An 11,342-nucleotide genomic window follows, 5' to 3' on the forward strand; every position below is an offset into this window, starting at 1 on the left:
AGGGTGACCAGACAGCAAGTGTGAGAACTCGGACAGGGGGTAATAGGAGCCGATACAAGAAAAAGACCCAAAAACCGGGACAGTCCCTATAAAATCGTGACATCCTACCCAGGCCACCCCCACGTCCACCCCCTGCAAGCGTGGGCTCTTCCTATTGGTCTAGGTGGTCCGAGACTGTCGCCCTCTGGTGCGCTGATTGGCCGCCTGTTACAGACACGTGGCCCTCTCTTCTCCCGCCACAACAACATTGCCCCTTTCAGAAGAGGGGCAGGACTCGTGCCCTCCCATTGGCTCCGGGCCTCCTCACTCTCTGTTCTGTCCCACCCCCACAGAGCTGCGCTTCCCAGTGATTGGTTTGTCGCCGCTACCCGCTCTATTCCCCTAGAGTCAGCGCGAGTTTCTTCCGGGTTGGGGAGGCGGGTGGCAGGCGGTGGTTGGCTGGTCAGCGCTGTCTGTCACTTCCCTCTGGCGCAGCGATTGGCGAGCGGAGGCTTGGGGGTGGGGCTGAGCGTGCCTCTGTCGCTACGGCCGTAGCGCTGTGTTAAAGGGGCCGTAGCGCCGTTTTCTGCCGCCGCTGCCCCGGACCCGGCTCCCCCGGGCGGCGCCATGGCCTATCAGGGCTTCACGCAGGAGTACCTGGGGATCCCGGCCGTGACGCGGGCCTACACCACCGCCTGCGTCCTCACCACCGCCGCCGTGGTAAGGGGGGCCGGGCGGGGTGCGCGGGGCGCGCGGTGGCCGCTCCCAGGTCCCCTGGGCACCAGGACGGGCTGCGGGTCCCAGGCGGCCCGGGGGGGAGGCGGGGTCTGGACGGCATCTGCGGGAGCTCGCTGCGGCCCTGCCCAGCTGTCTCCCTCTCCCCCCGGGGGGCGTACAGCCGCCCGCCCCTGCCCACGTGCGCGCTGCAGTGTGGACGCGGGCTCCGGGCTCTGACATGTTTCAGGCCGGCGCCCTGAGGACGGGGGTTTGCTGTGCGGGTGCCCTGGGACTGGAGCCCGTGGGCGGTCTATGGGGGTGATCGCTCGCGCCGCTAGTTCGGGGTCTGGCCAGGCGCGCTGAGGACGAAGCCCAACGCGAGGGTTTAACTGCCCCGTGGCTGTTCACACTCCCCAGCCTGCCCCGTTTAACGAGCCCGACCCGACCCTGCAGCAGGCCTGGCCCCTTGGATTCTCCTTTCCAGTGACCGGTCCTGTGTTTTCTCTGCCGTGCGCACCGGGTGCTGTGGGAAGGACTGGGGGGTGATTTGGGCTGAGGCTGGTCCCTGTTCATTGTGCTCCTCTCCTCAGTGCTAGGGAGGGAGTCAGACTGTGTGCCCAGGAGCTGGACATTTGGTTTGTGGGTTTGCCTGCTCCTTGTTTCCTTTCCGTGGCAGGGATCCTTCAAAAAATTAAAGAGCAACAAGAATTTCAGCTTTTTTTCTAGAGCTTATTCCCTAGTGTGAGGCTAAATTCTGCTAATAGTGGGATTGGTGGGCTTGCATTCTGGCTCTCAGCACTTGCATAATTTTCTCTAAAGCACACACTCTCTTTCTTTCCCACCATCAGCTGGCAGTGAAATAAGTTTGACCCTCAGCCAGGGTGCAATATCTGTAATGCTCTCTGAGTCCAGACTCTGCTAGGAGTAGATGCTTCAATAGTCATGTGTGAAGCTCACCATGTCTTCCCTGAACCATCCTTGCAAATGACCACCTCTTACCTTGCTGGGTAGGGGTTGGAATGAGCCATATTGTCAGAGGTGGCATTTAACATCCTCCATGGGATGGCAGGTAGGATGTGTTTGTGAGGGCTGATGTTTTTGCCCCCTTACACACTACAAGTTAGACAAACACCTGTCAGGGCTGGTCTAGATAATACTTAGTCCTGCCATGAGTGCAGGGAACTGGACTAGATGACCTCACAAGGTCCCTTCCAGTTCTACGATTCTATACACTGACATACAGTGTTCACCCGAAATCAGAAGACCAAATGCTACCTGCTTGAATAAAGAGCATCAGAGGATGATAACAAGGGGCTCAGAAAGCAACAGATACAAGTCTAGCAGCATGCACAGCAAAAAAACAAAAGAGAATGACTGCTCCATTTATGCAGCAAGTGGCTCATTCCCCACTGAAAACACTTCCTACATTTCCACTCCCCCAGTGCCAGGGTTCTTTCGGGTCTCCAGCAAACTCCGCCTTTGCTCCAAATTGCTTGCACACAGATCCTCCCATTGAAACAGATTCTGACCATTCCACCTGCATTTGTCTGCTGATTCTTTCCCTTGTTCCTCTGCTGCTTTGTGTCTGTCCTGGCCCCATTCCTCTTTCCCTCCAGCTTCCTGCTTCCTACCTTGCCTGATGTTATATGCCCACTTCCTTCCCTTCCACCCTCCCAAAAATAAAAAACTACCTTGGTTTGTCAACCATCATTATTACATAACAACCCTGAGTAGCTGTGTGACCTAATCACTGTGTCCTTTGTCCTCCTCATCCCTCACTGCATCTCTTGATGCTCTCATGCATGACATCGTGTGTAAAATTAAGTGGCAAGTTTCTTGGGGCAAAGTCTGGCATACTCTGGGTGCTGTATTAACAACACTAAGTGCAGCATGACCTGCTTCTCCTGTCTCACTCCAGGGTTAAATGGTCGCTCTCTTGGTTTCTTGCAGCAATTAGAATTCATCACCCCTTTCCAGCTGTATTTCAACCCAGATCTGATTTTCAGAAAGTTCCAGGTGAGATTCTTTTCTTATAAGGGGTTAATTTTCCACTGAGTCCTTCACTCTCTTCCTAGCCTGATAATCCAGAGATTCCATGAGCTGGAGGTGGAGCCAGCAGGCCAGCCCAACTTCCCTATTTTCCTTATCACAAGGAGTCCTACTAGGCCTGGAGGAGCTTCTTTATTCCAGATACTCTCTTGTGCTCTGTCTGGTGGTGAAAGTGGCCGCTGGGCCTTGTGGGACTTTTTCCCACTAGCAGAAGCTGTGGAGGCGTGGCTATAGTCAGACAGGAGTGTTTTCCCCACCCTTCTCTGCCCCACGCCACAGTGGGTTCTTCGGTCCCTTTCCTGTTTTACTCAGATCCTACTAAGACTGTCACTCCAGTCCCCTTTCAAGAAGAATGGTGGGTGAAATTTATGACCATCTAGTCTCTTGGGGCTGGATGGGGGAAGCTTTCCCTTAGAAAGGAGTCTTGCCTTGGGTGATGGGATCATAAGTTGTCTCTTCCCTTGGGGAAGGTGTGGCAATATCACTCACCAAGGAGGAAAGACTGTCTGGTTCTGAGAGGGTAGATAGAATCCACAGGAGGTGGGTCATACCAGCATCTGGTTTTGTGGGGGTGATTACCTAGTAGGGTAAATGGCTGTATGGAGGCACCCAGGTGCGGGGGGCCTTCCAAATTGGGGAAGAGATATGGCTGTCCATCTCGTTCTTCTCCTGTCTCTTCTCTTGCAGATCTGGAGGCTGATCACCAACTTCCTCTTTTTTGGGCCCTTGGGATTCAGTTTCTTTTTCAACATGATATTTTTGTATCCTTTGGTCTCAGCAGCACTTTCTGCTCCCTTTTTAGTTTTAAATATGACTCTCCACTTGCCCACTTTCCTGATCTAGTTGGCTTGTCTCATCAGCAGGGCTGGGCTGTAGAGTTCCCCTTCCTCAAGTCTCCGCCAGTCTGAACTGAAAAGTCAGTTCCCAGACAGGGTCGCTCCAGAGCCTGTTGGTGTCTTGGGATGGGAGATGGCCAAGCTCACTGCTGAAGAGATCCAGCTAGCCCATCACTCATTCACTCTGCCATCCAAAGGACCTGTCTGGCTGGGGCAGCCCCCCTTGAGGAATGCCTAGTGTGGTATCAGTGAGACAGGCAATGTTAGCTGCCACCAGAGACTACAGAGCTATACCAGCTCCTGTAATTGTGCTGTCCATTGCCAGTGCAGTGTGGTTTCTGCAGCCATGCTGGACAGCGGTGACCTGCTCTTTCCCTGAGTCTGGTAACACAAGACGAATCTCACTGCTCTGGCTCGGGGACTTGGGCAGCTGGCTGGCAGCTTCCTCTAATGAAACCTCTTGTGAGAGCTTTTCGGCAAACCCCTGTGGCTCAGCCAGTGATGCAGGGCAGCCAGCTGTTAAGTTTCCTATACTGCAAACCCTCTTGTTTCCTGCTCTCAGGTACAGATATTGCCGAATGCTAGAGGAAGGTTCCTTTCGGGGAAGGACTGCAGACTTTGTCTTCATGTTTCTCTTCGGGGGATTTCTCATGACAGTATCCTTTGTTTGAGTTGGCCATGGCCCTCTGGGCTGCTGTCCTATGATACTCTATGAATAGGCTGCTAGTCCACTGACTCCTTGTACCAAGGACCTTCTTAAGCGCTTCTGTATGCCTCTCTATGTTCTGGTTGGCTTTACCATAAAGTAGAACAGATGGCTGCCTAGAGTGGCAAAACTTGGACTGCAGGATGTGAGGCGCATGTTTCCTAAGGCAGACAAACCCTGGCGCCACCTGGCTGACAGATGCAGTCTCTGCTCCTGGGATGGCTCTTCTCACGTACACCAGCCTCTGTCTGTGCAGGCTCTCAAATAGTGGGCTGGCAACTCCCCAGGCTAATTCCTTTTGTTGTACATTGTGTTCATACTCACCAGGCTCTGAAAGGACTCGTCTAAAATTTATGCTCTAGCTACAAAAAGTTGACTTTTGTGTCTTCCACTGACCACAGGAGCTCTGATGTATCTGGAGGAGTCGCATATAATTGGGTGGGGAGGGGGGTGAGGGAGCGGGATGTTGTATAATCATGGATTCAGAAAGCTGTCCGATCAGTAGGCTTAGCCAGAAATGGAGCCATATAGCTCTTCCCAGATTAAGTGAAAACCTTAAGTAACCCTACTGAGCTCTGAGGTTCCTAGTCCCATATCTCTACACTGATCCATGTTATCTCAGGGAAGGGAGGGGAAGTAGGGGTGGTTACTGCACAATAACAGCTCACACCGGAATGTGGCTAATTTAGAGAAAACAGCAGCCATTAAAACATTTAGCTCCAAGCTCCCAGAGTGTGTGGGGCTGGCCAAGGAGCTGCACGTATGTAGCTGAAGACAGGTTGGCCCTGAATCTTTAGCAGATTGTGTACCATAAGGCTCTGCGCTGTGGTGTTATAGCTCATGGGCATGACCAGGGCTACTTCTGATTTTTGTACCTAGTGTGAACATTGTTTTACGCTTTGGAACCATTTTAAAGTAAGAGAAACATGTCTGGGAAGGACGACACTCCCTCTGCAGACAAGCCGCTGCCATCTGTTGCAAGGTGCACTCAGAGAAGGGTGTTAAACGCGTGTCCAGATGGAAACGAGCAGTATCAGAAGATGTGCTTTCCCTAAAGCTGTGTGTATTTTCATATGCAAATACTGAGCAGACTCTGACATCCTGGTGCATGTCTAAGTGCTTAGCTAGGCAAATGCTAACGCATCTGTGGTGTCCACGCTCTTGACCTGCCAAGAGCGTGTCAGAGCCCCTGAGCACAGCAGAAAAAATGATTTGTGAAGCAGTCTCACCTCTGCAAACCCGCAGCTAGGCCTTAGGACCATTGGCATGTTAGAAACAACCCACTCATCTCCCTTCCAGGGAAAGCTCTAATTGAGAAGAGGTTACGGTTTATCTTTGTCCTCTGCAAGAGAGTTCTGTCAAGTGTGATCAGCTTGGATGCTGATAAATGTCAGGTCCACCTCTTGTGCTCAAAACATGAAACTTAACTTTAAGGAGTTGGTTGGCGCCTAACCGTTGTAAGCAGATACAGAATCTCTCTCTCTCTAGGGCAGCCATTCAGACCTAGCCCAGGGTAGTAGTTATAATCCTCTGGTGGTGGTTCAGAGCCCTGTTGAAGACGAGTTTCCTCTCAGTCCAGATCCCACCGCACCAGTGTCCCTGTAATGAAAACCACCGTGTCGCACTAACTGGCATCCTCAGCAAAGAGCAAGGAAGGGTTTGGCATGGATTCTGATCTCCTATCCCTCACAGCCTTGGAAGGCAGCTTGGTCTTGTGGGTAGGGCATGGTACACGGAGTGGGTGGAGATGGCTTCTATTTCGGGATCTAGCACTGACTCACTGGGACTCTAGGCAAGCTGACCTCTCTCTGCTAGCTTCCCCATTGGGGGAAAGCAGGATAATTCTACTTACCCACCTTGGAAAGTGCTTGGAGCTCTTTTGCTGAAGTATTGAATCACGGTGATATTAGAACCACGCCCTTCAGAGCAATGGGGAGGGGCTAATGAACCGCCCTGCTGCTGCCTCTAAGGATTTCATAGAGGGCTTGGGGCTCCCTGCTGTCAGTCAAGCTGCTTCCACTAACACTAAGTTCATGCTCTGCAGATTTACAGGAGAGAATTTACAAAATAGGGTTCTCCTGTGAGCTGAGCAGGTTGGACACTTACCGTAGCAGCAATAAACATCAGTTTGGACATTGCTCCGGAAGAGCCAGGTGGTTTTCCAAGGGAATAACAGCGGTTTGTGCTATGCCTGCCCTGGGGTGGAAAGCGCTCTTCCTCAGCAGAATGGCATGCTGACTAATTCCTGTTGCAGGCACTGTTACGGAGGGGTGAGTATGGGGGGCTGTCCCCATGCATGGGAGAGGGATGAACTTCTGCAGGATATAGCTGGTGACTTGTCCACTCATTTTGGTGTCCATGTTAGCTGCATCCAGACAGGCCCTGCTCACAGATTCATACGAGGCCTAGGTCCAAAGGGACCTCTCATGTCCAATTTCTCATCTTGCACAGAGGTTTTCGGCTATACTAACACCCCTGGAAGCTTAACGCCTAGTGATAGAGCCTTAATTATTGTACCAGGCTGTTTCATGTCTCTTCCCGGCTATGGAACACTTCTCTGAGTTCGTTAAAGAAAAACGATGTCCAGTGTAGGGGATATTGTCCTCTGCTGCAGGGGAGGTCAGTGTCCTGGGAAAGGGAAGGGGCATGTGTGCTGCAGAAGTGAGGGTGTGCAGCCCCTGCTTGCCACGAGCACAGAGTAGCTGAGATGTAAATGACACTGATCCAATGCATGGTTTGCTACTGGGGGAAGAGGATGTAGGCCTGGGCAGAGGGATTGGTGTGTACGATCACTTATGTAGTTGACTCCAGTACACGGAAATCCTAGGCAGCTGCCCAAGTATCTATCTAATCTGTCAGAACTTTAGGTATTTGTTGCATCTTCTGTCCTGCTGCTCTGGTCTGTAGCCTAAGCAGAACATGCTGTTCTCCTTGACTCTGTAGCTCTCAGCTCTTCGGCCTCTTTGCCAGCCTCTTCTTCCTGGGCCAGGCTTTCACCATCATGCTGGTGTACGTGTGGAGCCGCAGGAACCCTTACATCCGCATGAACTTCTTTGGGCTTCTGAACTTCCAGGCCCCCTTCCTGCCCTGGGTTCTGATGGGATTCTCTCTGCTGCTGGGCAATTCCATCATCATTGATTTGTTGGGTAAGAGGACACTGGGTGCCCAGAGGAAGGGTGGCTTCTGTGTGCGTACAGATCTCCCAGCTGTGACCCCAGTGGTTTACATCCTGTGGCCTGGGTTCACCCATGGTAGTGGCATGCCCTTTCTCAGAGGAGTACAGCTGGCCTAGTCTGATTGCCAGACACACAAGTTCAGTCTCGCTGTTTAACTAAGTGCACTTTGTATAGCACCTATGTAGTGTGCCCACGAGGCACCAACAACTAGCCTGGATGGTACCATCTATGAATGGCTCTTCAGTAATGGGGGTGGGGAGAAAATGAGCTCTAAGCTGACACTCATGCCCCATTCCTTCTGCCCTCCCAGTTCATACTCCGAGTTCTCTGCAGCCATGGCCCTTGCTAAAGGTGACCCCCCCCCCCCCCCCCCCCAACACACACTGGTGACTCATGCAGGGCTCTCCCAACTGGGTATGCAGAGGCAATGCAGCTGTCTCCTGGGACAGCTGCTTACAGGTAGCTTTTCTCCTGTCTCAGAACTCCACTGAGCAGCTAGCTAGCTGTCCCCCACCCCGCCCCCCGGGAAGAGGCATGTCTGAGGGTAACACGTCTGCCTTCACCTTCTCTATAGGAATTGCAGTGGGTCACATTTATTACTTCCTTGAAGATGTTTTTCCCAACCAGCCCGGAGGGAAGAAGTTGCTGCTCACTCCAGGCTTCCTGTAAGTGAAATTCTAGTCGTCTTTCCTGGGTCCAGTGTATCATCACCACGTCCAAGGGTTTTCTTCATAACAAAATAGCTAACCTGCCTCAGTGCTGGGAAACACCCTCAGCCCCACTCGGGCTAGTTCATAGCCAGTCTGTGCAAACGCTGACAGCTGTCCACATTCAACCCTCTCTATTGTGGAAAGCACCACATGCCTCAAACTACTATCCTAACTGGCTATCTGTACACACTCTGACTCAGGCCCCCTTGTTACTGGGAGTCAGGTTTCCTATGGAAGGAAGTGGCCCTTGTTGGACACTTGAGCAATAAGGTATCATGGCATGAAGGCAGCTCCAGGCTTGAGAACTTAAGTACAGTGCACAGGTAACTGGATGAAGTCAGGGGGGAGGGCAGCCAGCCATCAATGCATTTGCTGTTTCCCTGACTCCGCTGAGAACTAGGCACTATGGAAGCCCCCCCGGTGCAGTACATGTGGCTGTTCCTGAGAGTGGGTTGGGTTCCTAGGAGGGATGGGGGTGGCTTTCATCCCTCTCACACCTTATTCTTACTGTTCACTTTTGGGGGTGGGCCTGTTCCCTGCTAGGAAGCTGGTATTTGACACTCCTGAAGAGGATCCCAACTACAACCCCCTTCCTGAGGATCAGTCAGCGAACCAGCCAGCTGCTGACCAAGACCAGAACCAGCAACCACCACCTCAATAGTGGGGGAGAACCTGCTCTCCCCCACGTGACCGAACTCTTCTCCTGCCTGCTGGACTGATACTGTGCCATGGACAGATGCTGTCTGAAGAACAGCTCCAGTCACTAGATTAGTCTGTATTACCATCTCACTGTTCCCTGGGGATAACCTATTTCCCAAGTTGTTCTCTGGAGTGTCATTTACAAACTGAAGGGAGTGATGTAGATGTGGGTGTACAGAAGTGGTGTAGGGACAGGGTCGAGGCTGGCCCCTGGCTACAGTAAATCCCACAGTACCCTGGGCCTCAAACGTTCTTCCTAGTCTAGTTCTGCTACAGCTATGCTGTGTGCCAAGTCACTTGTCTCCTCGGTACACCCACTAGTATGCCCTCCTTCCCACAAGGCTCCAATTGTTGCTTGTGCCATGGAGGTGCTTGATGCTCTAGGTCACACTCAGCTGTAGTAATGTGTACACCCCCCCAGGACTGGAGAATGGCTCATTGCCTGGGTTCTGCTCCTTCCCCTTCCATTCTCCCAGCTTCTTTACATTAAAATGTATATTTTTCAAAGGTGTAGCTGTGCCTGGTAGGGCAAGAGGCACCCAGGGCTGTTATGCAGAACCGTTATTACTTAGGCCCTGGCCCTCAGCCAGGGCTTCATTCCTAGGTGCAAGTTATTTCAAATTCTGCTCAAACCAAGGGAAGACCTAGACTAGTGCACTTGCCCAACGAGGGAAGGGCCCCACTGCCAGGACAGACGGGAGCTTGAGGGCTGCATGGAAAGGAAAGAAGCAGTGCGGGTGCCAGACAGGCTGAGGGAGACGCAGGATATTTAAAGACAGCAGCAAGACCCTCTTAACGCAATGGTCACAGTTTTGTGCCAGGACCTGCCTAAAGGCTCAGAGCTGAAAGGCTTCCAGTCTCCTCTAGTCGTGGTACAGTGACGCATGTTAAATTACTAAATTTAATCATGACAAAGTTTGCCCCTGTACAGCCAAGCAATAAGTTTTAGGCCTTAGCTACAGCCACCAAGTTGCATTGCTTTAAAAGCCCACTGCGTTACACCACTGCCAAGGCCTGTGAATTACATATGAAAGCTAAACAGGTTTCACCTACTAAAGTTCCCCACTGAGCTGAACCAGTTAACAAGGCTGAATAGTGTGTGTCTGGATCAGGCTTAAGTGTTTCTTTCAAAGCACAAAGTTTATATTATGCAGCCATCTTTGGGGGGCTGGCCTGTGTCACAGTGCTTTGCAAGCCTCTAACCAACCAGAGTCACTGGAATCAAACGGTAACTAGTAGGGAGTTAGCTGAAGCAAAATGGTGCAGGAGCCTTAAGGCAAAGGAAACTCAGTCCCCAGCCCATCACTTAATTCTCTGCTGTTTATGTCAAGTGCTGCTACCAGAGGAGAGGCTGAAGCCTCCTGACCACACAGTAGGCAGAGTCTGACTACCACTGCCTGAAAAATCCCTTGTAATCAAGCTCCATTTAAGGGAGGGGGGAGGGGGGCACAAGGAGATTTACTCATGGAGTCACTGAAATTCTAAGCTTAGCAGTGTATAAATGCAGCTTTTGGCTGTAGGACCCCCCCCCCCCCCCATGTTAGAATAACCTGTTGATGAAAGGTAAGCAGCAAAGAGTAGCAGGGGGACAGACAGTTGGTCAGTGTAAGAGTTAAGGCTGCAGGGATAAAGCTGCTGAGTTTGCAAGTTCATGGCTTCTGCAAACTCCCTGCCAGCTGAATTTTTATTCTTCCCTCCCCCCAGACACAGAAACCTATTAGCTTTCAAACAGCTATGACCTGGGGCTGCCATGGTGCAAGATGAAGCATAATCACGCTAAAAGGAGATTTCTGACAATGCTAGAAGCGTGGGTGGACTATGCTGGAATAGGGTTTACAGCTTTCTTTAGCACAAGGACCATGACACCAGTGTCCGGTTGGCAATGTAATCTGCGCTGCTTGCAACATTTTCTCTTGGTTTTCCTGGAGGAGGAGGAGTGCAAGCTCCAGCAAAGCGCCAACAAGCCAGCAACTTGGCTTTGATTCTATTTAAAAAAAAATAAATAAAAAGCTGACAATTTGTATCTTGTTTAAAACAGCCAAATTAAACTCCTCCTGGGAAAGAGCAGGTCTCTGCGTTCTCACCAGCTTTCTAGAATCCTGGCCCCAAAGCGTTAACAGCATGTGCGAATACAGCTTTATTCCCACTGAGCTTAGTTCGTTCATTCATTAGCTGCAAGGGAGGAACTGACTGCACATGATCATGCACAGTGGCGGCTTTTTACTGAAGGAAAGATGCAATTTCAGCAACTAGAAGTCAGATAACTGAAATGCAGAGTCTAGTCTTACCACCGGTTCTGGGAATTTTGAGGTATTCTCCCCAACTTTGGCTTCCAACCAACACACTGTGACACTAGACAGAGATGAACTTCAAAGCCTAACTGAAGCCATGGACTATACCATGCTCACCAAGCTCCATTCACTGAGACATAATTATAGACAGACCGGGCCGGTTCTGATCGCACTGAGTG

General features: G+C 51.5%; 1 protein-coding gene across 1 annotated transcript; it reads left to right on the forward strand.

Annotated features, from left to right (window-relative positions):
• Positions 1-521: 521 nt before the first annotated feature.
• On the forward strand, positions 522-10,939 carry LOC128824520 (derlin-2-like). The gene is made up of 7 exons (XM_054006104.1): positions 522-699; positions 2,647-2,712; positions 3,433-3,506; positions 4,144-4,237; positions 7,238-7,433; positions 8,038-8,128; positions 8,717-10,939. The coding sequence occupies exons 1-7, from the start codon at positions 607-609 to the stop codon at positions 8,832-8,834; spliced, it is 732 nt and encodes a 243-aa protein (XP_053862079.1). The 5' UTR covers positions 522-606; the 3' UTR covers positions 8,835-10,939.
• Positions 10,940-11,342: the final 403 nt, after the last annotated feature.

The sequence above is a fragment of the Malaclemys terrapin genome, chromosome 16, assembly GCF_027887155.1.
Source record: "Malaclemys terrapin pileata isolate rMalTer1 chromosome 16, rMalTer1.hap1, whole genome shotgun sequence".
Lineage (NCBI taxonomy): Eukaryota > Metazoa > Chordata > Testudines > Emydidae > Malaclemys > Malaclemys terrapin.